At 39.1% G+C, this 24,686-nt stretch overlaps 6 protein-coding genes across 7 annotated transcripts in view; 4 read left to right on the plus strand and 2 right to left on the minus strand.

The window, feature by feature from the left end:
• LOC117537827 overlaps nt 1-24,686 on the minus strand; it is a 31,077-nt gene that overhangs the window by 738 nt on the left and 5,653 nt on the right. The window lies entirely within an intron of this gene.
• Nucleotides 1,986-4,470, plus strand: LOC117537829. Its single transcript, XM_034203210.1, has 7 exons — nt 1,986-2,106; nt 2,330-2,647; nt 2,781-3,056; nt 3,201-3,245; nt 3,338-3,424; nt 3,506-3,534; nt 3,989-4,470. The coding sequence occupies exons 1-7, from the start codon at nt 2,046-2,048 to the stop codon at nt 4,052-4,054; spliced, it is 882 nt and encodes a 293-aa protein (XP_034059101.1). The 5' UTR covers nt 1,986-2,045; the 3' UTR covers nt 4,055-4,470.
• Nucleotides 4,647-8,429, plus strand: LOC117537830. Its single transcript, XM_034203211.1, has 8 exons — nt 4,647-4,686; nt 5,882-6,066; nt 6,290-6,607; nt 6,741-7,016; nt 7,161-7,205; nt 7,298-7,384; nt 7,465-7,493; nt 7,948-8,429. The coding sequence occupies exons 2-8, from the start codon at nt 6,006-6,008 to the stop codon at nt 8,011-8,013; spliced, it is 882 nt and encodes a 293-aa protein (XP_034059102.1). The 5' UTR covers nt 4,647-4,686; nt 5,882-6,005; the 3' UTR covers nt 8,014-8,429.
• On the plus strand, nt 8,610-12,093 carry LOC117537828. Of its 2 annotated transcripts, XM_034203209.1 has the most exons (8): nt 8,610-8,645; nt 9,844-10,028; nt 10,252-10,569; nt 10,703-10,978; nt 11,123-11,167; nt 11,260-11,346; nt 11,427-11,455; nt 11,886-12,093. In XM_034203209.1, the coding sequence occupies exons 2-8, from the start codon at nt 9,968-9,970 to the stop codon at nt 11,949-11,951; spliced, it is 882 nt and encodes a 293-aa protein (XP_034059100.1). In that variant the 5' UTR covers nt 8,610-8,645; nt 9,844-9,967; the 3' UTR covers nt 11,952-12,093. The 2 variants fall into 2 exon arrangements, with proteins under 2 accessions (XP_034059100.1, XP_034059099.1); XM_034203208.1 differs by lacking the exon at nt 8,610-8,645 and having other exon boundaries at nt 9,311-10,028.
• On the plus strand, nt 13,869-16,044 carry LOC117537831. The gene is made up of 7 exons (XM_034203212.1): nt 13,869-13,961; nt 14,185-14,502; nt 14,636-14,911; nt 15,056-15,097; nt 15,190-15,276; nt 15,357-15,385; nt 15,837-16,044. The coding sequence occupies exons 1-7, from the start codon at nt 13,901-13,903 to the stop codon at nt 15,900-15,902; spliced, it is 879 nt and encodes a 292-aa protein (XP_034059103.1). The 5' UTR covers nt 13,869-13,900; the 3' UTR covers nt 15,903-16,044.
• Nucleotides 20,683-24,640, minus strand: LOC117537819. The gene is made up of 9 exons (XM_034203190.1): nt 23,539-24,640; nt 23,198-23,332; nt 22,801-22,935; nt 22,444-22,512; nt 21,718-21,812; nt 21,493-21,619; nt 21,280-21,388; nt 21,141-21,211; nt 20,683-20,810 (listed from the first exon to the last, which is right to left on the minus strand). The coding sequence occupies exons 1-9, from the start codon at nt 24,514-24,516 to the stop codon at nt 20,694-20,696; spliced, it is 1,836 nt and encodes a 611-aa protein (XP_034059081.1). The 5' UTR covers nt 24,517-24,640; the 3' UTR covers nt 20,683-20,693.

The following is a 24,686-nucleotide window of genomic DNA, read 5'->3' on the forward strand; positions in this document are numbered from 1 at the left end:
TTAGACCGTCCCGTTGCAATAGAGACGGCCTATAGGCAATAAGCAGTGACTTTCTCCCTCTCAGCCTGCACTGCTCCAGCCCCACACACACGGGGAGGTTTTACACACACACACCCGCGGCTGCAGCTGGAGCCGTGTTTTTACAGAGAGCCGATAGCAGTAAATATCTCTGGCTGCTTATTTTCAACTGCTATGTTTGGCCGCTAAAATCCTCAGAATCCGGCGATTTGTCCAATACAAATCTTTTACATTGTTTTCAATTCACACAGAAGCTCCACTTCACTGATACCTTTCTTTAAGGTATCTCTAAACATGAGCTGTGTATGCTTGTATGGCACTTCCGTCCCGAGCAGCACACACAGAGGAAATCAGCCAGGACTGAGTCCCCAGACACTGATTCCCTGGGTTTATTATCCCCAAATGTTCATTAACCAAAACGAAACACAGCTGCTCAGTTTCACAGGTAATTTTAGGATACCGTCAATCACAGACTCTGATAAGGCAATGTCCAAATGTAGATTTGAAAATCACACTTACCAGAATCTGAAGATTTATTGGCATCCTGCCGACAACGCCAATTTGTAAGGGAAACTTCTGTGTAGCAACTGCATGGGAGTCACCGACTCAGGAAGGAGACACGGTAGGAGCAGTAGCTTTGATGTCAAACACTGATGGTTTATTTGGAGTTACGGCCGGAGGATTCACATCACAAGTCCAAGAGCCAGAGGTTCTGACTTCACGGTAGAGTTGCCACGTCAATTCTGGAGAGCTTCTCCCTTGCTAGCCCATTTAACTGGTTCCACAGAGAGTCATCAACATGTTTTGATAAGATAGCTTTAGATAGTTTGGGCACACTAAGTTACCAGTTTCCGCCACTTATGGCCTTGGATATGTCATGCCCTGGAGTCCTCAGACAACAGAGAAGGAAGTGTCCCAGTGTACCCACAATACAGACCATCTGTGACCCAGTATTGACCGGTCACAGAATGGGAACAATAACATTATTGGCTGAAACAGCCTGTGTCCTTAAAGGAGGTAAACAGACGTCAAGGTTTGTCCTGTATGTCACATCTTGGCGTCTATGTTATTATTTCCCTAACACTGAGTACTTCTACTTTTACTCAAGTACAAGATCTGGGTACTTCTACTTTTACTCAAGTACAAGACCTGAGTACTTCTACTTTTACTCAAGTACAAGATCTGAGTACTTCTACTTTTACTCAAGTATAAGACCCGAGTACTTTTACTTTTACTCAAGTACAAGATCTGAGTACTTCTACTCAAGTACAAGATCTGAGTACTTATACTTTTACTCAAGTATAAGATCTGAGTACTTCTACTTTTACTCAAGTATAAGATCTGAGTACTTCTACTTTTACTCAAGTATAAGACCTGAGTACTTCTACTTTTACTCAAGTATAAGACCTGAGTACTTCTACTCAAGTATAAGACCTGAGTACTTCTCCCACCTCTGCCAAAAACAAATCCCTTCTATGTAGTTTTCAATAAACCTGATTCTGATAATAATAGTATATTTATTTTGTAAAGCCCTTTTCTCAGAACTTCTCCGGATCAACAGTCTCTTATTTTGTATATTCCTTCCTCACAGTGACTTCTGTTGAGTCACCCTCCATTGAATATTGAATAATCCATTTTGTTGTACAATAATATCCTGCATTATATTTGTTACTGGACATTTGTATTTCCACATATTTTCCACTTTTTAATGCTGTTTTATTTCTATATGTTTTGGAGTGTTTATCTCTTGTGTCTTCATTTCTCTCATTGCCTTGTTTATGCTGCTGCAACACAAACATGTCCCAAACTGGGATCAATAAAGTATATAATATATATATATATGCTTGAAATGAGCTTATATGGTTATGTTTTTGATATGAAAGTTATTCAAGTAAACCCACAGGAAGCGACATGTGCTCATCTTGACTGAGAAAAGAAGACGCAACTACTTTGAGGAAGGAAGTACATTCAACATTTCTCTTTAAGAGGCAGCCGGTCTAGAGACTTACACGAATACAAGAGACACGATGGACGAGTTCAAACGGATTCAAATGTCTTCACTTCTCATTCTGCTGCTTCAGTTTACAGGTAAGGATTCCAACAACATGTATATATTTAGAAACATTTAAAAGGGTAATTCATCACTTATGTTACTTTATTACCTAACCTCCTTTTAACCAAGACAGAGAAGAGGTCAGTTTGTCTTCCAACGAGGGGAAGGCAACTTTTAGACACATTGGGAAACTTTTGTTGTCTTAAATAAACATTTGTATTTCTCTGTATTCTTTATATTTCTGTCTTGTTTATTCAGGGGCTGCAATTGGACAGCGTCTCCTCTACCCCTCTGTCAGAGCTGGAGATGAAGCCACTTTGCCGTGTAACAGTGTGATTAATGATCAGGGTCAATGTGATGGTACTACCTGGCTCTTCACTGATTCAGTAGAGCTGGTTAAAGGTGGGCAGATTGTTGACAAAGCTGAATCAGACAGACTGAGAGTTACAGAGAATTGTTCTCTGGTTATGAAGAAGGTCACAGAGGAGGATGCTGGTTATTACACCTGCAGACAGTTCAACAGATCAGATCAACAAGAAGGTCTAGACTCTGAGGTTCTTCTGTCTGTTGTTACCAGTGAGTATTTACATCATGATGTTTCAAACTGTCTCTATAGAGCAATATACTGAAACATTACAATAATAATGATTACAGTGATGAAGTTAATGTTACTCTCGTTGTCTTTCTCTCTCAATATCTCCATCTGCAGTGACTGGACATCAGGACAATGATGAGGTGACGTTAAGCTGCTCTGTATCGACATATAGAGGAGGATGTATACACCCAGTGAAGTGGCTGCTTCAGGGTCAAGATGTGGACAAAGATCACAGAGAGATAAACACATCACAGTCTTACTGCTCTGCCTCTGTGACATTTCTGACTTCTCTCTTTAGTAACACCACAAGGTCTGAGTTGTTTACTTGTGCAGTAACTAATGGTTACAACGGAGAAGTGCATCTGTTTCCCTTCAGCCCTCAGTCCTCAGGTGAGAACATGTTGAGCCATTCAAAGTGAATTAATTAACTCGTGTATTTTTACTTATTTAATTATTTGAATCACATCACAATATAAATGACCCATAAGACAGTTTGCTAGTGAAACGTTTGTTGATCTTTTGTCATCTGTTCAGGTGAGGACACAACAACAACAACAACAGAGAGCGACTCCAGATCAGGTTTCAATACGACAGCTTCTGTGATCTCTGAAGATTCAGCAAAACTATACTATACTTTACTATATCTTTAAAACAATGATATTCTCTCTCAGGTCTCTTGAGGCACATCCTCGTGCCTGTGGGTTTAGCCGCTCTCATAATGATTGTCGTGGCGGTCAACATCTGGACGAGAGCTAAAGGTGAGAACATTCACAGATTAAATTTAAACGTTTTTTTGGAATTGTGGAAAGTAAAGTCGACTTTCTCTTCTTTCTTCTCAGAGAAGCAAACACAGATGGATGAAATCAATGTGAGTTTTTACATCAAATACTGAACTGTTTTGACTCTCTCTTCGTTATGAACTGATAAACACAGACACAAAGTGCAGAGAGACCTAGATCTGAATCAACACCTCTTTGAACCTGTCAGTCACAACTGAACATGATGAGTTCAGACTAAAGGACTGATTCCCCTGAATTACATCACAGAGGATTTCCCCACCTTCACACTAGTGGCTTTTAGCAATGCTAATAGTTCTGTTGTTTTAGAAAACAATGTGTTTGTTACTGTGAATAATGTGCAGGATCAAATCTAGTTTCAAAGCAAACTGTCCAGAAGTCAGAAGATTAAATCAGATCAGACGGGAACTGATGGTGCGTTCAGGGTCTGCTGACTCAACTGTGAACTGTGTTTTACTTTGAAATCCTTTGTAACCAACTCAGTGTTGTTGTTGTTGTTGCTGTTGTTGTTGTTGTTTTCCTCAGGTGCGTTATGATGTAGATGATGGTACAGTGAACTATGAAAACATCAGACCTGCTGATGGAGTTTGAGCAACACTTCTGCCTCCATCAGACTCCACTGATCAACAACGTCTACATCTATCATCAGGAGTGGAAGATTATACACTCATTCTGAATGACATATTATTTCATTTTAGTCTTGATCTAATAAACCACTGGATGTCACTGTAAACAGCTTTTAACTCTTGTTTCCTTCCTTATATTGTCTTCATGCTGAAGCTTCAGAGCTGATTTCAAGATGTACTGATTGTTTTTGAACGACAGCTTGAGCTCATTTTAACATCTCTGTGTTCAGAATTATTACTTTAATCCACTTTCATTGAGCTTTGCTTTGTGTTTTGATGTTCATGTGATTGAATGGATTTTCAGCCTTAATGTAGAAAGTACGTTTTCTCTTTGTTATATCTGTTGACATCAGAATCTGCAAATAAAACAAACAAAAACAATTGAGTCTATTTTTTGAAATAGTCTAAAGTCACTTTGAGGAGTTGACATCATACGTACGAGAGGAAGTAGACGCAACACTTCTCTGCTAACAAACTATTTCATCAACATTTCATCAGAACTAGAGACAGAGGAAGCAGAGAGACGGAGAATCAAGATGGATGAGTTCAAACGGATTACAATGTCTTCACTTCTCATTCTGCTGCTTCAGTCTACAGGTAAGGATTCCTACAACATGAATATTACATTTAGAACACATTATAAAAGGTGATGTATTAATCATGAATGTTAGTTTATCAGTGGCGTACCGTGGGGCTTTAGACAGGGCCTTCAGTAAACTACTGAAGAGCACATGCAGTACACACACTTTACACGTCTCTGTTCCAGCCATAATCAAATAATACACACATTATGCCAAACAGTCTCTCAACAATACGACAGCTGATCAACAATCACAACAGTAAGCTGGATTAGGGTGGGTCGAATGCAGACGAAATTTCCCAGCATTGATCAATGAAGTAATCTATTATTAAACGTGTGTCATTGTGCACTCTCACGTCGCTCTAAAATGAAACGAATAGTAACCTGTCACTTGTAAATAAAGTCCATGCTACGAAGGAAGTTCATGACAGAAGTTTAGGGTAGCTCTAGGCCCAGGGGGAATAGCCGCGGGAAGTAGGGGTGCTGGGGGTGCTGCATGTCTTCATTTCTCTCATTGCCTTGTTTATGCTGCTGCAACACAAACATTTCCCAAACTGGGATCAATAAAGTATATAATATATATATATATGCTTGAAATGAGCTTATATGGTTGTGACGGGGTTCATTTTGTCCGTTCACAAACACTGGCCTAGTCGGTTGGGTTACACTCCAAAAAACTTTATTCTTAACAGCAACAAAAAAATAACGAAACAGCACACCTTAAACAAACAAAATAAAAATCCAAAACAGGCCGTCCATCACTCATTCAGAGTAAACATGTTCTGTTGTTGCCTTCTCTGCAACAAACTCCCAAACATGTCCCAGCTGTTGCCTTTACTGCAACATTCTTCTGAGTGATCCCTTCCAGGGCCAAACCCCCTTTTGAGCTCATAGCCCCTCCCACAGGCTTACCGTCAACAGGTGACAACAATTAAACTTCAAACCACATTTCAACATAAAAATCCGACCCAAACATAAAACAGGTTAACCACCTCTTAACATAATCATTTAACAAATTAACAAACACACAATAAATAATAAATTGCATGGTTCCTTTTAGGAAGAGAGCAGGAAATGTTTGGTGTGTGTGTAGTGTGTGTGTGTGACTGTGTGTGTGTGTCGGCTGTCAGTGGCGGAGTCGGTCACTCATGTGATCCGCTCCATCACAATGGTTATGTTTTTGATATGAAAGTTATTCAAGTAAACCCGCAGGAAGCGACATGTGCTCATCTTGACTGAGAAAAGAAGACGCAACTACTTTGAGGAAGGAAGTACATTCAACATTTCTCTTTAAGAGGCAGCCGGTCTAGAGACTTACACGAATACAAGAGACACGATGGACGAGTTCAAACGGATTCAAATGTCTTCACTTCTCATTCTGCTGCTTCAGTTTACAGGTAAGGATTCCAACAACATGTATATATTTAGAAACATTTAAAAGGGTAATTCATCACTTATGTTACTTTATTACCTAACCTCCTTTTAACCAAGACAGAGAAGAGGTCAGTTTGTCTTCCAACGAGGGGAAGGCAACTTTTAGACACATTGGGAAACTTTTGTTGTCTTAAATAAACATTTGTATTTCTCTGTATTCTTTATATTTCTGTCTTGTTTATTCAGGGGCTGCAATTGGACAGCGTCTCCTCTACCCCTCTGTCAGAGCTGGAGATGAAGCCACTTTGCCGTGTAACAGTGTGATTAATGATCAGGGTCAATGTGATGGTACTACCTGGCTCTTCACTGATTCAGTAGAGCTGGTTAAAGGTGGGCAGATTGTTGACAAAGCTGAATCAGACAGACTGAGAGTTACAGAGAATTGTTCTCTGGTTATGAAGAAGGTCACAGAGGAGGATGCTGGTTATTACACCTGCAGACAGTTCAACAGATCAGATCAACAAGAAGGTCTAGACTCTGAGGTTCTTCTGTCTGTTGTTACCAGTGAGTATTTACATCATGATGTTTCAAACTGTCTCTATAGAGCAATATACTGAAACATTACAATAATAATGATTACAGTGATGAAGTTAATGTTACTCTCGTTGTCTTTCTCTCTCAATATCTCCATCTGCAGTGACTGGACATCAGGACAATGATGAGGTGACGTTAAGCTGCTCTGTATCGACATATAGAGGAGGATGTATACACCCAGTGAAGTGGCTGCTTCAGGGTCAAGATGTGGACAAAGATCACAGAGAGATAAACACATCACAGTCTTACTGCTCTGCCTCTGTGACATTTCTGACTTCTCTCTTTAGTAACACCACAAGGTCTGAGTTGTTTACTTGTGCAGTAACTAATGGTTACAACGGAGAAGTGCATCTGTTTCCCTTCAGCCCTCAGTCCTCAGGTGAGAACATGTTGAGCCATTCAAAGTGAATTAATTAACTCGTGTATTTTTACTTATTTAATTATTTGAATCACATCACAATATAAATGACCCATAAGACAGTTTGCTAGTGAAACGTTTGTTGATCTTTTGTCATCTGTTCAGGTGAGGACACAACAACAACAACAACAGAGAGCGACTCCAGATCAGGTTTCAATACGACAGCTTCTGTGATCTCTGAAGATTCAGCAAAACTATACTATACTTTACTATATCTTTAAAACAATGATATTCTCTCTCAGGTCTCTTGAGGCACATCCTCGTGCCTGTGGGTTTAGCCGCTCTCATAATGATTGTCGTGGCGGTCAACATCTGGACGAGAGCTAAAGGTGAGAACATTCACAGATTAAATTTAAACGTTTTTTGGAATTGTGGAAAGTCAAGTCGACTTTCTCTTCTTTCTTCTCAGAGAAGAAAACACAGATGGATGAAATCAATGTGAGTTTTTACATCAAATACTGAACTGTTTTGACTCTCTCTTCGTTATGAACTGATAAACACAGACACAAAGTGCAGAGAGACCTAGATCTGAATCAACACCTCTTTGAACCTGTCAGTCACAACTGAACATGATGAGTTCAGACTAAAGGACTGATTCCCCTGAATTACATCACAGAGGATTTCCCCACCTTCACACTAGTGGCTTTTAGCAATGCTAATAGTTCTGTTGTTTTAGAAAACAATGTGTTTGTTACTGTGAATAATGTGCAGGATCAAATCTAGTTTCAAAGCAAACTGTCCAGAAGTCAGAAGATTAAATCAGATCAGACGGGAACTGATGGTGCGTTCAGGGTCTGCTGACTCAACTGTGAACTGTGTTTTACTTTGAAATCCTTTGTAACCAACTCAGTGTTGTTGTTGTTGTTGTTGTTGTTGTTGTTGTTTTCCACAGGTGCGTTGTGATGTAGATGATGGTACAGTGAACTATGAAAACATCAGACCTGCTGATGGAGTTTGAGCAACACTTCTGCCTCCATCAGACTCCACTGATCAACAACGTCTACATCTATCATCAGGAGTGGAAGATTATACACTCATTCTGAATGACATATTATTTCATTTTAGTCTTGATCTAATAAACCACTGGATGTCACTGTAAACAGCTTTTAACTCTTGTTTCCTTCCTTATATTGTCTTCATGCTGAAGCTTCAGAGCTGATTTCAAGATGCACTGATTGTTTTTGAACGACAGCTTGAGCTCATTTTAACATCTCTGTGTTCAGAATTATTACTTTAATCCACTTTCATTGAGCTTTGCTTTGTGTTTTGATGTTCATGTGATTTAATGGATTTTCAGCCTTAATGTAGAAAGTACGTTTTCTCTTTGTTATATCTGTTGACATCAGAATCTGCAAATAAAACAAACAAAAACAATTGAGTCTATTTTTTGAAATAGTCTAAAGTCACTTTGAGGAGTTTACATCATACGTACGAGAGGAAGTAGACGCAACACTTCTCTGCTAACAAACTATTTCATCAACATTTCATCAGAACTAGAGACAGAGGAAGCAGAGAGACGGAGAATCAAGATGGATGAGTTCAAACGGATTACAATGTCTTCACTTCTCATTCTGCTGCTTCAGTCTACAGGTAAGGATTCCTACAACATGAATATTACATTTAGAACACATTATAAAAGGTGATGTATTAATCATGAATGTTAGTTTATCAGTGGCGTACCGTGGGGCTTTAGACAGGGCCTTCAGTAAACTACTGAAGAGCACATGCAGTACACACACTTTACACGTCTCTGTTCCAGCCATAATCAAATAATACACACATTATGCCAAACAGTCTCTCAACAATACGACAGCTGATCAACAATCACAACAGTAAGCTGGATTAGGGTGGGTCGAATGCAGACGAAATTTCCCAGCATTGATCAATGAAGTAATCTATTATTAAACGTGTGTCATTGTGCACTCTCACGTCGCTCTAAAATGAAACGAATAGTAACCTGTCACTTGTAAATAAAGTCCATGCTACGAAGGAAGTTCATGACAGAAGTTTAGGGTAGCTCTAGGCCCAGGGGGAATAGCCGCGGGAAGTAGGGGTGCTGGGGGTGCTGCATGTCTTCATTTCTCTCATTGCCTTGTTTATGCTGCTGCAACACAAACATTTCCCAAACTGGGATCAATAAAGTATATAATATATATATATATGCTTGAAATGAGCTTATATGGTTGTGACGGGGTTCATATTGTCCGTTCACAAACACTGGCCTAGTCGGTTGGGTTACGCTCCAAAAAACTTTATTCTTAACAGCAACAAAAAAATAACGAAACAGCACACCTTAAACAAACAAAATAAAAATCCAAAACAGGCCGTCCATCACTCATTCAGAGTAAACATGTTCTGTTGTTGCCTTCTCTGCAACAAACTCCCAAACATGTCCCAGCTGTTGCCTTTACTGCAACATTCTTCTGAGTGATCCCTTCCAGGGCCAAACCCCGTCCCTTTTGAGCTCATAGCCCCTCCCACAGGCTTACCGTCAACAGGTGACAACAATTAAACTTCAAACCACATTTCAACATAAAAATCCGACCCAAACATAAAACAGGTTAACCACCTCTTAACATAATCATTTAACAAATTAACAAACACACAATAAATAATAAATTGCATGGTTCCTTTTTAGGAAGAGAGCAGGAAATGTTTGGTGTGTGTGTAGTGTGTGTGTGTGACTGTGTGTGTGTCGGCTGTCAGTGGCGGAGTCGGTCACTCATGTGATCCGCTCCATCACAATGGTTATGTTTTTGATATGAAAGTTATTCAAGTAAACCCGCAGGAAGCGACATGTGCTCATCTTGACTGAGAAAAGAAGACGCAACTACTTTGAGGAAGGAAGTACATTCAACATTTCTCTTTAAGAGGCAGCCGGTCTAGAGACTTACACGAATACAAGAGACACGATGGACGAGTTCAAACGGATTCAAATGTCTTCACTTCTCATTCTGCTGCTTCAGTTTACAGGTAAGGATTCCAACAACATGTATATATTTAGAAACATTTAAAAGGGTAATTCATCACTTATGTTACTTTATTACCTAACCTCCTTTTAACCAAGACAGAGAAGAGGTCAGTTTGTCTTCCAACGAGGGGAAGGCAACTTTTAGACACATGGGGAAACTTTTGTTGTCTTAAATAAACATTTGTATTTCTCTTTATTCTTTATATTTCTGTCTTGTTTATTCAGGGGCTGCAATTGGACAGCGTCTCCTCTACCCCTCTGTCAGAGCTGGAGATGAAGCCACTTTGCCGTGTAACAGTGTGATTAATGATCAGGGTCAATGTGATGGTACTACCTGGCTCTTCACTGATTCAGTAGAGCTGGTTAAAGGTGGGCAGATTGTTGACAAAGCTGAATCAGACAGACTGAGAGTTACAGAGAATTGTTCTCTGGTTATGAAGAAGGTCACAGAGGAGGATGCTGGTTATTACACCTGCAGACAGTTCAACAGATCAGATCAACAAGAAGGTCTAGACTCTGAGGTTCTTCTGTCTGTTGTTTCCAGTGAGTATTTACATCATGATGTTTCAAACTGTCTCTATAGAGCAATATACTGAAACATTACAATAATAATGATTACAGTGATGAAGTTAATGTTACTCTCGTTGTCTTTCTCTCTCAATATCTCCATCTGCAGTGACTGGACATCAGGACAATGATGAGGTGACGTTAAGCTGCTCTGTATCGACATATAGAGGAGGATGTATACACCCAGTGAAGTGGCTGCTTCAGGGTCAAGATGTGGACAAAGATCACAGAGAGATAAACACATCACAGTCTTACTGCTCTGCCTCTGTGACATTTCTGACTTCTCTCTTTAGTAACACCACAAGGTCTGAGTTGTTTACTTGTGCAGTAACTAATGGTTACAACGGAGAAGTGCATCTGTTTCCCTTCAGCCCTCAGTCCTCAGGTGAGAACATGTTGAGCCATTCAAAGTGAATTAATTAACTCGTGTATTTTTACTTATTTAATTATTTGAATCACATCACAATATAAATGACCCATAAGACAGTTTGCTAGTGAAACGTTTGTTGATCTTTTGTCATCTGTTCAGGTGAGGACACAACAACAACAACAACAGAGAGCGACTCCAGATCAGGTTTCAATACGACAGCTTCTGTGATCTCTGAAGATTCAGCAAAACTATACTATACTTTACTATATCTTTAAAACAATGATATTCTCTCTCAGGTCTCTTGAGGCACATCCTCGTGCCTGTGGGTTTAGCCGCTCTCATAATGATTGTCGTGGCGGTCAACATCTGGACGAGAGCTAAAGGTGAGAACATTCACAGATTAAATTTAAACGTTTTTTGGAATTGTGGAAAGTAAAGTCGACTTTCTCTTCTTTCTTCTCAGAGAAGCAAACACAGATGGATGAAATCAATGTGAGTTTTTACATCAAATACTGAACTGTTTTGACTCTCTCTTCGTTATGAACTGATAAACACAGACACAAAGTGCAGAGAGACCTAGATCTGAATCAACACCTCTTTGAACCTGTCAGTCACAACTGAACATGATGAGTTCAGACTAAAGGACTGATTCCCCTGAATTACATCACAGAGGATTTCCCCACCTTCACACTAGTGGCTTTTAGCAATGCTAATAGTTCTGTTGTTTTAGAAAACAATGTGTTTGTTACTGTGAATAATGTGCAGGATCAAATCTAGTTTCAAAGCAAACTGTCCAGAAGTCAGAAGATTAAATCAGATCAGACGGGAACTGATGGTGCGTTCAGGGTCTGCTGACTCAACTGTGAACTGTGTTTTACTTTGAAATCCTTTGTAACCAACTCAGTGTTGTTGTTTTCCACAGGTGCGTTATGATGTAGATGATGGTACAGTGAACTATGAAAACATCAGACCTCCTGATGGAGTTTGAGCAACACTTCTGCCTCCATCAGACTCCACTGATCAACAACGTCTACATCTATCATCAGGAGTGGAAGATTATACACTCATTCTGAATGACATATTATTTCATTTTAGTCTTGATCTAATAAACCACTGGATGTCACTGTAAACAGCTTTTAACTCTTGTTTCCTTCCTTATATTGTCTTCATGCTGAAGCTTCAGAGCTGATTTCAAGATGTACTGATTGTTTTTGAACGACAGCTTGAGCTCATTTTAATATCTCTGTGTTCAGAATTATTACTTTAATCCACTTTCATTGAGCTTTGCTTTGTGTTTTGATGTTCATGTGATTTCATGGGTTTTCAGCCTTAATGTAGAAAGTACGTTTTCTCTTTGTTATATCTGTTGACATCAGAATCTGCAAATAAAACAAACAAAAACAATTGAGTCTATTTTTTGAAATAGTCTAAAGTCACTTTGAGGAGTTGACATCATACGTACGAGAGGAAGTAGACGCAACACTTCTCTGCTAACAAACTATTTCATCAACATTTCATCAGAACTAGAGACAGAGGAAGCAGAGAGACGGAGAATCAAGATGGATGAGTTCAAACGGATTACAATGTCTTCACTTCTCATTCTGCTGCTTCAGTCTACAGGTAAGGATTCCTACAACATGAATATTACATTTAGAACACATTATAAAAGGTGATGTATTAATCATGAATGTTAGTTTATCAGTGGCGTACCGTGGGGCTTTAGACAGGGCCTTCAGTAAACTACTGAAGAGCACATGCAGTACACACACTTTACACGTCTCTGTTCCAGCCATAATCAAATAATACACACATTATGCCAAACAGTCTCTCAACAATACGACAGCTGATCAACAATCACAACAGTAAGCTGGATTAGGGTGGGTCGAATGCAGACGAAATTTCCCAGCATTGATCAATGAAGTAATCTATTATTAAACGTGTGTCATTGTGCACTCTCACGTCGCTCTAAAATGAAACGAATAGTAACCTGTCACTTGTAAATAAAGTCCATGCTACGAAGGAAGTTCATGACAGAAGTTTAGGGTAGCTCTAGGCCCAGGGGGAATAGCCGCGGGAAGTAGGGGTGCTGGGGGTGCTGCATGTCTTCATTTCTCTCATTGCCTTGTTTATGCTGCTGCAACACAAACATTTCCCAAACTGGGATCAATAAAGTATATAATATATATATATATGCTTGAAATGAGCTTATATGGTTGTGACGGGGTTCATTTTGTCCGTTCACAAACACTGGCCTAGTCGGTTGGGTTACGCTCAAAAAACTTTATTCTTAACAGCAACAAAAAAATAACGAAACAGCACACCTTAAACAAACAAAATAAAAATCCAAAACAGGCCGTCCATCACTCATTCAGAGTAAACATGTTCTGTTGTTGCCTTCTCTGCAACAAACTCCCAAACATGTCCCAGCTGTTGCCTTTACTGCAACATTCTTCTGAGTGATCCCTTCCAGGGCCAAACCCCCTTTTGAGCTCATAGCCCCTCCCACAGGCTTACCGTCAACAGGTGACAACAATTAAACTTCAAACCACATTTCAACATAAAAATCCGACCCAAACATAAAACAGGTTAACCACCTCTTAACATAATCATTTAACAAATTAACAAACACACAATAAATAATAAATTGCATGGTTCCTTTTTAGGAAGAGAGCAGGAAATGTTTGGTGTGTGTGTAGTGTGTGTGTGTGACTGTGTGTGTGTCGGCTGTCAGTGGCGGAGTCGGTCACTCATGTGATCCGCTCCATCACAATGGTTATGTTTTTGATATGAAAGTTATTCAAGTAAACCCACAGGAAGCGACATGTGCTCATCTTGACTGAGAAAAGAAGACGCAGCTACTTTGAGGAAGGAAGTACATTCAACATTTCTCTTTGAGAGGCAGCCGGTCTAGAGACTTACACGAATACAAGAGACACGATGGACGAGTTCAAACGGATTCAAATGTCTTCACTTCTCATTCTGCTGCTTCAGTTTACAGGTAAGGATTCCAACAACATGTATATATTTAGAAACATTTAAAAGGGTAATTCATCACTTATGTTACTTTATTACCTAACCTCCTTTTAACCAAGACAGAGAAGAGGTCAGTTTGTCTTCCAACGAGGGGAAGGCAACTTTTAGACACATGGGGAAACTTTTGTTGTCTTAAATAAACATTTGTATTTCTCTTTATTCTTTATATTTCTGTCTTGTTTATTCAGGGGCTGCAATTGGACAGCGTCTCCTCTACCCCTCTGTCAGAGCTGGAGATGAAGCCACTTTGCCGTGTAACAGTGTGATTAATGATCAGGGTCAATGTGATGGTACTACCTGGCTCTTCACTGATTCAGTAGAGCTGGTTAAAGGTGGGCAGATTGTTGACAAAGCTGAATCAGACAGACTGAGAGTTACAGAGAATTGTTCTCTGGTTATGAAGAAGGTCACAGAGGAGGATGCTGGTTATTACACCTGCAGACAGTTCAACAGATCAGATCAACAAGAAGGTCTAGACTCTGAGGTTCTTCTGTCTGTTGTTTCCAGTGAGTATTTACATCATGATGTTTCAAACTGTCTCTATAGAGCAATATACTGAAACATTACAATAATAATGATTACAGTGATGAAGTTAATGTTACTCTCGTTGTCTTTCTCTCTCCATATCTCCATCTGCAGTGACTGGACATCAGGACAATGATGAGGTGACGTTAAGCTGCTCTGTATCGACATATAGAGGAGGATGTATACACCCAGTGAAGTGGCTGCTTCAGGGTCGAGATGTGGACAAAGATCACAGAGAGATAAACACATCACAGTCTTACTGCTCTGCCTCTGTGACATTTCTGACTTCTCTCTTTAGTAACACAACAAGGTCTGAGTTGTTTACTTGTGCAGTAACTAATGGTTACAACGGAGAAGTGCATCTGTTTCCCTTCAGCCCTCAGTCCTCAGGTGAGAACATGTTGAGCCATTCAAAGTGAATTAATTAACTCGTGTATTTTTACTTATTTAATTATTTGAATCACATCACAATATAAATGACCCATAAGACACTTTGCTAGTGAAACGTTTGTTGATCTTTTGTCATCTGTTCAGGTGAGGACACAACAACAACAACAGAGAGCGACTCCAGATCAGGTTTCAATACGACAGCTTCTGTGATCTCTGAAGATTCAGCAAAACTATACTATACTTTACTATATCTTTAAAACAATGATATTCTCTCTCAGGTCTCTTGAGGCACATCCTCGTGCCTGTGGGTTTAGCCGCTCTCATAATGATTGTCGTGGCGGTCAACATATGGACGAGAGCTAAAGGTGAGAACATTCACAGATTAAATTTAAACGCTTTTTTGAATTGTGGAAAGTCAAGTCAACTTTCTCTTCTTTCTTCTCAGAGAAGAAAACACAGATGGATGAAATCAATGTGAGTTTTTACATCAAATACTGAACTGTTTTGACTCTCTCTTCGTTATGAACTGATAAACACAGACACAAAGTGCAGAGAAACCTAGATCTGAATCAACACCTCTTTGAACCTGTCAGTAACAACTGAACATGATGAGTTCAGACTAAAGGACTGATTCCCCTGAATTACATCACAGAGGATTTCCCCACCTTCACACTAGTGGCTTTTAGCAATGCTAATAGTTCTGTTGTTTTAGAAAACAATGTGTTTGTTACTGTGAATAACGTGCAGGATCAAATCTAGTTTCAAAGCAAACTGTCCAGAAGTCAGAAGATTAAATCAGATCAGACGGGAACTGATGGTGCGTTCAGGGTCTGCTGACTCAACTGTGAACTGTGTTTTACTTTGAAATCCTTTGAAACCAACTCAGTGTTGTTGTTGTTGTTGTTGTTGTTGTTGTTTTCCTCAGGTGCGTTATGATGTAGATGATGGTACAGTGAACTATGAAAACATCAGACCTCCTGATGGAGTTTGAGCAACACTTCTGCCTCCATCAGACTCCACTGATCAACAACGTCTACATCTATCATCAGGAGTGGAAGATTATACACTCATTCTGAATGACATATTATTTCATTTTAGTCTTGATCTAATAAACCACTGGATGTCACTGTAAACAGCTTTTAACTCTTGTTTCCTTCCTTATATTGTCTTCCAGCTGAAGGTTCAGAGCTGATTTCAAGATGCACTGATTGTTTTTGAACGACAGCTTGAGCTCATTTTAACATCTCTGTGTTCAGAATTATTACTTTAATCCACTTTCATTGAGCTTTGCTTTGTGTTTTGATGTTCATGTGATTGAATGGATTTTCAGCCTTAATGTAGAAAGTACATTCTCTCTTTGTTACTCCTGATCAATATCACAATATATTCTGCAAATAAAGAAATGTTCATCTTAATTCTACACTGTGTTCTGTGGTTCCTACTAACAGTGTCTTTATCATGATCTTGTTGAATCTATCCATCCATCCAACACTTTTGTTTTTGCTCCCATTTTTCATGAGATGAACTCAAAGATCTAAAACATTTTCTATAAACACAAAATAACCATTTCTCTCAAATATTGTTCAGAAATCTGAAAGAATCTGTGATAGTGAGCACTTCTCCTTTGCCGAGATAATCCATCCCACCTCACAGGTGTGGCATATCAAGATGCTGATTAGACAGCATGATTATTGCACAGGTGTGCCTTAGGCTGGCCACAATAAAAGGCCACTCTGAAACGTGCAGTTTTGCTTTATTGGGGGGGTCTGGGGGGGTCCGAAAACCAGTCAGTATCTGGTGTGAGGGGTAAGGGTAGGGGTAGGGTAATGTTGTGAATCGAGTGGCCCATGGTGGTGGTGGGGTTATGGTATGGGCAGGCGTATGTTATGGACGACGAACACAGGCCACTCGATTCCCAACATTACCCTAACCCTAACCCTACCCCTAACCCCAGAGGTGGGACCAAGTCATTGTTTTGCAAGTCCGAGTCAAGTCTCAAGTCTTTGCGCTCAAGTCCAAGTCAAGTCTCAAGTCAGGATGGGCAAGTTCAAGTCAAGTCCTAAACTTTGACAAAACGAGTCATAAACAAGTCATTATGTGCTTTTCACCAAATGTAATGACATCGATCAACAGAATAATACTTAATAATCAAACTGCTCTTTATTAGTCACATTAATCATTTAATAATCCATTTTCTCTCTGCTGGTAAAGTAACGTGTGTTTTTCTAATTTAAGAGGGATCAGTAAGGTAAGGCTACCGTGACGGTTTGATTCAGAAGGAGTTTAATGTATAAGATCCCTGATGTTGAGGTAACCAGAATGTTTATTTCCACTGTGTACAACATGTTATAAGGGACCCACAATCTATCTTTATGCAAGGGATAATGTGCAGCGAGGCGGTCTCTATGGGGAAGAGAACACCTGAATCTAGATCCCTCTGCAGGGACTATATTTTGATGCTAATACTTTTGTACTTTTACTTGTAACATTTTGAATGCAGGACTTTTTATTATACAGGGTTCCTGCAGGTTTCGCCAACTCAAATTTAAGACTTTTTAACACCTTTTTAAGACCACTTTGAATAGAATTTAAGACCTATTTCACGGCAATAAAGTATGAAGGAAAATGTATATAAAGAAGAAATACGTCCCATAATCACTTACAAAGTAAATGTATTCATGTTCAACATAAGAACAGTGACTGAACACAACAGCGTAACAGTACAGAACTGTGTTAGCGTGTTAGACAAAAGGTGTGTATGTGTGTGCGTCTGTGTGTGCTTGAGTGCGCATGTGTGTGTGTGTGTGTGTGTGTGTGTTAGGGCTGTGCAATTAATCATATTTTAATCGCAATTACGATTTTGGCCTGCCACAATTACGAAAACAACATAATCGGAAAAAACGATTATTTTGCTTTGCTAGGTTGTGACAGTGCACCACAACATATTTGATCTAATGAATTTTTTAGTAATGTATCATTTATTTAATTAATTTTTGTATTGGTTTTTCAGTTGAATTATACATTCAGGGTAATCAACAGTTAAAAAGATACTGTTCAAATTATTATCTGTTTTAAAGTTCAATAAATGGATGTTTTCAAAGTCAATGAATAATCATATTTAATAATCGTGATATTAATTATTGACCAACATAATCTTGATTATTGCCATAATCGAGCTGTGTGTGTGTGTGTGTGGTGTGTGTGTGTGTGTGTGTGTGTGTGTGTGTGTGTGTGTGTGTGTGTGTGTGTGTGTGTGTGTGTGTGTGTGTGTGTCTCTGAGAGAGAGTGACAAGAGCTATATTCAGAGCTCTGCTGCCTTGGCTACACTATTTCATCGTTGCTGTTGTATGATTGGTGTTTAGCTGCGGTATTTAGCGTCTACAGCCAGCACCTCCGCTTTTAGGGTTGACGTAGACCCAAACTTCGCCCGGAGGTCCCCCGGTGTTGTTGCGGGAGCTGCTGCACTAGCTGCTGCTCCACAGTTGAGTAAAGTTAGAACGATATTGGCAGATTCGGATTTCACGGATCAATAACTCATGAACAAAACGTTATTCACACACAAATGATGTCTCCTATGTACCGTGGTAAGGTTGACAACGAACTACAATCATATGTTGATAAAAACAAAACAATATGCGCCGTCCTCCGAGCTGGACACATTAAATTGGTCTCTTTCAGCAGCCGGAGATGAAACAAGTGCTCAGGGACCGTCTGCAAAGTGCAACTCCGAAAAAAGAAAATACAATAATATTCAATAACGTCACTATTATACAGTATATTTCTACCAAACTCACTACACACATCAATAGTCTCCTGGTGGTTGGACTACAGCAGAGAGTTTGGAAGAATGTGCTTTTGAATAATTTTGGTGAATATTTATGGTGTAAAATCTTCAATAAATATGGTATAATCTTCAATAGCGTCACTATTATACAGTATATGTCTCCCACACTCACTACACACATCAATAGTCTCCTGGTGGTTGGACTACAGAAGAGAGTTTGGAAGAATGTGCTTTTGAATAATTTTGGTGAATATTTATGGTGTAAAATCTTCAATAAATATGGTATAATCTTCAATAGCGTCACTATTATACAGTATATGTCTCCCAAACTCACTACACACATCAATAGTCTCCTGGTGGTCAGACTACAGCAAAGAGTTTGGAAGAATGTGCTTTTGAATAATTTTGGTGAATATTTATAGTGTCAAATCTTCCATAAATATGGTATAATCTTCAATAGCGTCACTATTATACAGTATATGTCTCCCAAACTCACTACACACATCAATAGTCTCCTGGTGGTCAGACTACAGCAGAGAGTTTGGAAGAATCTGCTTTGGAATAATTTTGGGGAATATTTATAATGTATTATAACATACTGTATATACAATGTTACACATTGTATATAGGCTACAGTATGTTATATATAAATTAAGACATGAAACAACTTTTTCATTAGCTATGAAACAGTAAAATGGTCACAATCTTATGAACGATCCAAATGCAGCACTCGAGAAACCAAACCAAGGAGTATTGGTAATGAACTTTATTTGTAATAATACCAGAGCAGAGGGATAACAGAACAGTATCAGCCGGATGATGGGCAGGCAAACGAACCAGAGGACAGCGGGCAGAAGGTGAGTCAGGGCCGGGCAGAGGGTCAGGGAGCAGGCGAGGCGGTCAACGGAGGTACAGGCAGGATCAGGGATCAGGCAGAGCAGGCAGAGCAGGCAGGTCGGGGACAGGCAGGGTCGGAACCCGGTAGGCAATCTAGTAACACACGCGTGAAAGACTAGCATGAAGGCAAAGTACGATCTGGCAACGGGTGTGTGTCTGGTGAGGGTTTAAATACTGGTAGTAAAGCTAATGGGTGCAGAAGAGAAAGACAGTGAGCAAAAACGTGGGTGTGGTTAACAGGTGAGACAGGTGAATGGAAAACTACTGGTGAATGATGGAACAGACAAAATAAAGTTAACATTGAAAAATAAAAAATGTCAGGCTTTTCACCTACTGTACAATATTAATGAACAAATCCACAATCTAATGTCAGACATGGAAAACATCATGAACATCTGTGACTACTTTAATCTGTAATTGAAAATATATTTAACATCTTAATTAAGAATATAACAAGTTAAAACTATGGACAGGTGATTATTATGTCACGATCTGTCTTTATGGTGTTTTGTCTTGTCTAGATCTATCTTTGGTTTTCTGTCTGCGTTGTGTTTTGTCCTATTTAGATCTGTCTGTGGTTCCCTGTCGTTAGTTTCCCTGGTGTGTCTGATTACCCGATTGTGTTCACCTGGTGTCCCTGTGTTTTCTCCTCCCTCCTCACCTGTGTCTTGTTTGTGTGATTAGTCTTGTGTGTATTTAAGTTCTGGTTTTTCTGTCTGTCTTTGTCGTTTTGTCTTGTGTCATGACTAGTTCGTCGGTCAGTGTTCTGTTTTGTCTTTGTTTATATCCTAGCCTTGAAATAAAGGAATTTTCACGTTAATCTGCATTTGGGTCCTACCTGCTTCACACACCGTAACATATTAATCATTACTTCAGTTGCCCAAAATCTTTAGCAAAGCTATTTTCTGGATTTTTATTTGTTTTGTACAAAATTCAGCTTTCATTTAGCCGATTTCAAATCACTGGCTGGGCTGGATTTCCCCCCCACATGCCGTTTGTAAGTGCACTACTTCTACTGTGGTAGTAGTTCAAACTACAAGCCTTACCTCCCCAAATCCTGGTACCTCTGGTAAAAGTTACACAAACTCACCTCTAGCCTCTTTAGTTTGTGAGGATACACAAAACACAATACCACGGGGTATTCTTTTTGGGTATTCGTGCAGCAGGCACTCCGAGGCACTGCGTGTGAAACCATCTCCCACAAGTTTCACACTGAATCTACATGGGGACAAATACAACAAAGATATTAAGAAAATGTAAAGTGTAGGACACTTGTAAAGCAGGCATATTCATTTATATTTTAAAGAGATTATACTTTTTTTTATATACAGTATATATAAATACTTGTTGTTATTCAGGTTTATCTGTACTGTGCTAAAACTTTAACAAATTATAAGAAAAACAAAAGGAAACCTGTAATGCATACAAATATACAAAATGTCATTACTTTTATGTTATTCCTGAAATCTAACTCCAGATGATCTATATATTATCTATTATTCAGATTATCTTCTGGAGTTTAAAAAAAAAATCATCATTTAGTCTCACCCAAACAGCATCAACAGCAGTTGTGGGCAGGTCCTCAATTCCACAGAAGGAACAGAAGTCATCCTTTGAAACTGAACAAATAACAGGTTCAATTTACAGGAAGCCGTCCATATATTCATTTCATATTTTTGGCTAATACCTGATCCTCTGAGAATTTCTTCTGCCATGTCTCTTCGTAGATGTTGTGATGACTTGATGTGAAACGTCTTTGGAATTTTGGGAAATTCCTTCACTGTCATCTCGGCCATCTGGACAGATGGTAAAATAACATGACGTTATGACGTGTTTTTGAATTTCCCTTTAAAATAAAATGCTTTATTATTAATGAACACAACATGTTGCATTAAATCACCTGCATGACAAAGGCTCCACAACTGGTGGCATCTTTCTGGAAGGTGTGGGTTATCTTTCCAGGCTGCCATTTGATGCTAACCCAGTCCTCTTTTCCCAGTCTGTTCCGGCGCATCTTGAAATACTCTCTAGAACAAGAGGAAATAAAATGTAATTGGCGCTTACTCTTTGCCTTTACCAAATGTGTGTTTAACCAATGTATTTCCTGTAATATATTTTATATTACCCAAATTTGTAAGCAGCCTTTCTGGAGTCCTCAACTTCATTTGACCCTTGCAGAGGATCAACCACATAAATGTGGTTTGAAAGGGCATGGAGGTACTGTTTTAAAAAGTAGCATACAGTATAATTAAACCAAACCTTTTTCAATATGTCAGCAGCAACAATAATGTATCAGCTTTTCTTCAAAAATGAAAACCACAGTTATTAAAATCACTTCAACTGTTAAAAAAGCTATTAAAAGTAATACTAAAATAATAACTACCCATTTTAAATGGGTATAATTAAGACTTAAAAGTATTGAAATAATTAAAGATATCAGATGAAAGAAAGTTGCACAATTTGGGGTCAGAAGACTCAAATCTTTAGCGGAGCAGTAGCGACCACCAATGAGAAATGTTTGAATGAGTACTTATTTTGGACTACATGTTATATGGTTTCCCTATGATATAGATGAACGTGAAGACATTAAAACTAAAAGAAGCATTTTTAAATCAGTCCTGAGGCAAAGATGCATTTACAAAATGGGGCTGCATGAGATACACATGTTAGTCTTAACTCTGTCACAGTATATGAGTAATGTATTGCAATATGTTTTAATAGCAATGTATATTTAGTTGTATGCATTTGAATAAATGTAATCATACATCTTCAAAGTAATAGTTGATGAACTTGAAATGTGCAAACTCTAAAAGCAGCTACAGTATGACTACACGAGTAGCTGTATACTCACCACAAACTTCCAGTGCACATTTCTTATATTGACAAATCCAATGGCTCCATCATAGAGATCAAATGTCACCTGAAAAAATTAGGGAACATGTAAACATAAGTGTTATTTTCTATAATATACAGGTGCAAAACAATAATTTAATTTACACAGTATTCATTTTTTATTTTTCTCAACAGGAACAAGAAAAAAAGGGAAGCTTAGATTATAAATGTATTGGTTAAAAACAAAACAAATGTCTCCCAAAAACGACATACATATAATAACGCTGGAAGTTGCCTGTAGACACATATCTGTCTCCTTTCTCAAGCCTACAATACTAAAGGGATGAAAATACTTTGAATAATCAGTTTCACTCACCTTTTTTAGCTCTTGCCTGGCTATCTGCTCTCGGGTGCCGTGTAGGATTACACCCATGGTGTAGTGATCCAGGAGATATAGACGACCAGCATTATCCTTCAGGTTGAGGATGCCTCTAATGTAACATTCCATTACCTTTTGGATAAATTGTAGGGGAAATAGTCATACAAAATGCCAGCTAATATAGAGGCCAAAGTCGGTTTTAATCACATCATTGTCAGATCATTTTAGAATGGATAAATTAAAACTGGTCTATTTAAAGTCACACTCCAGGTGGACTGGCCTAACAATTTACTTGGATATCATTTACATACTTTTTGTCAACAATTGAATCATTAACATATGGCTTACGTGAGATGAGCAGTCCGGTACAGCATAAGTTTTAATAAATACTTGCCTCGCCTATGATGAGTTCGTCAGGTCTCAAACTCTGAAATTCTCTGTGCCTCAGGGTGAAATTATGCTTCTCTTCAGCATGTCTTACAACAGCCACAACAACTTCAGTTGGTTTGCATGTCCAAAGGGCATCAACCTAAAATGAAATGAACAATGGTATCATAATAACTTCGTACAGCATTCGAGATTTCGGCATTTAGATTTTCTACGTTTTCTATGACAGAAAGATTGTCTCATGCTAAAACGTTTTTAATGCATTCTTAACGTTGTTTTTATAGCTCGAAGAATTGCTTACTTTGTTACTCTTTTTAAAGCATACATTTTAATATAGCAAAACAATACCTCTGTTGCAGGCTTGGACCCTTTACTTGTGGGGTTGCTGCTGTTCTCCACATCTGTGCTGCTCTGAATATCTTCACCAGTGTTCAGAGTTAACTTTGCTCTTTTTGGAACTGGAAGAATGTCTGGAGTGGTGTAATATTTGGAGCTGGAAGTGCGAGGCTTTGCTCCATCTCTCTTTGCCCAACCTTCCTTCGATTGACTGATGTCTTTTGGTAGCAAAGTTTTGAGGAGTAACTGCTCAGATAAGTGATGTGCCATTATGTGTTCTCTGTACCTCCCCTGGAGAGAGCCATACATCTTTCTGATGAATGTCGCTGGCCTCAGTCGTCTCTGCTTTTTTAGAATAGAATGTTTGACTATTCCAAACCATCTCTCCACATGGCAGTTTGTGTCCCTTGTTTTACTTTGGCCAAATGTGTCTTCCTCTGTGTCAGTTGCATATCTTTTCAAATTCCCCAACAGCAGCCCACTCCAAAGGGGAAAAATCCCTAGATAGTTGTCAAAAAGGACATCAACAATGCCAGGGCAAAAGTATGGATTTTCATCCTGTGGGGTTTCGACCTCCTCTTTTTCAAGCTCTCCCTGTACCTCCTCCATGACCTTCCTAAACTCATATGTGAAGGGAGATCTGCCAACAATTGTGTGGGCATTTCTTCTTTCTTCATCATCTTCCTCCTGAGTTAAGGGACTGTCTCCTAACTTGTCCCCCTCTTCCATGTCGGGAATCCTGCATTCTTTTATGAAGTCCTTCATGGCTTTCAGATGGATCAGGACAGCATTGGAATTGTGCTTTCCAATCAACACAGTGCACAGTGAGCGGAAGATGTGTAGTGCTGTGGTCATTGAAGTAGCATTTTGCAACCTCGCAAATGCAAATGTTGCAAATTCCTTCAAACCCTTGTCTGCAGTCCTTCTCCCAATTGACTGAGCTACAGCTTTCAGCACGTGTGCAGAGCAAATGTGTAGCACTGTCAACATTTTGATTTCCTTCCATGACTTCAGCTTTGAACAGATAGCGAAAGCCCTGTCCAAGTAACTGACAATGCTCTCTTTGTTAAAAGAAAGGAGAACACTTTGGAGCAGGGCCCAGCTGTAGTCTGTTTCTACCTGATGTACTTTATTTTAGTGTACTGTGACAGTTTGCGGAG

This window comes from Gymnodraco acuticeps, unplaced genomic scaffold (assembly GCF_902827175.1).
Source record: "Gymnodraco acuticeps unplaced genomic scaffold, fGymAcu1.1, whole genome shotgun sequence".
Lineage (NCBI taxonomy): Eukaryota > Metazoa > Chordata > Actinopteri > Perciformes > Bathydraconidae > Gymnodraco > Gymnodraco acuticeps.

Coding starts and splice junctions, on each gene's coding strand:
- LOC117537829 (XM_034203210.1), top strand. CDS start 2,046: ATGGACGAGTTCAAACGGATTCAAATGTCTTCACTTCTCATTCTGCTG. Junction 2,107..2,329: donor TCTGCTGCTTCAGTTTACAG/GTAAGGATTCCA, acceptor TTGTTTATTCAG/GGGCTGCAATTGGACAGCGT. Junction 2,648..2,780: donor TCTTCTGTCTGTTGTTACCA/GTGAGTATTTAC, acceptor CTCCATCTGCAG/TGACTGGACATCAGGACAAT.
- LOC117537830 (XM_034203211.1), top strand. CDS start 6,006: ATGGACGAGTTCAAACGGATTCAAATGTCTTCACTTCTCATTCTGCTG. Junction 7,017..7,160: donor CTTCAGCCCTCAGTCCTCAG/GTGAGAACATGT, acceptor TCATCTGTTCAG/GTGAGGACACAACAACAACA. Junction 7,206..7,297: donor AGAGAGCGACTCCAGATCAG/GTTTCAATACGA, acceptor ATTCTCTCTCAG/GTCTCTTGAGGCACATCCTC.
- LOC117537828 (XM_034203209.1), top strand. CDS start 9,968: ATGGACGAGTTCAAACGGATTCAAATGTCTTCACTTCTCATTCTGCTG. Junction 10,979..11,122: donor CTTCAGCCCTCAGTCCTCAG/GTGAGAACATGT, acceptor TCATCTGTTCAG/GTGAGGACACAACAACAACA. Junction 11,347..11,426: donor CATCTGGACGAGAGCTAAAG/GTGAGAACATTC, acceptor CTTTCTTCTCAG/AGAAGCAAACACAGATGGAT.
- LOC117537831 (XM_034203212.1), top strand. CDS start 13,901: ATGGACGAGTTCAAACGGATTCAAATGTCTTCACTTCTCATTCTGCTG. Junction 13,962..14,184: donor TCTGCTGCTTCAGTTTACAG/GTAAGGATTCCA, acceptor TTGTTTATTCAG/GGGCTGCAATTGGACAGCGT. Junction 15,386..15,836: donor CACAGATGGATGAAATCAAT/GTGAGTTTTTAC, acceptor TGTTTTCCTCAG/GTGCGTTATGATGTAGATGA.
- LOC117537819 (XM_034203190.1), bottom strand. CDS start 24,516: ATGTTGACAGTGCTACACATTTGCTCTGCACACGTGCTGAAAGCTGTA. Junction 21,620..21,717: donor AAGGCTGCTTACAAATTTGG/GTAATATAAAAT, acceptor CTCTTGTTCTAG/AGAGTATTTCAAGATGCGCC. Junction 21,389..21,492: donor GTGGAGCCTTTGTCATGCAG/GTGATTTAATGC, acceptor CCATCTGTCCAG/ATGGCCGAGATGACAGTGAA.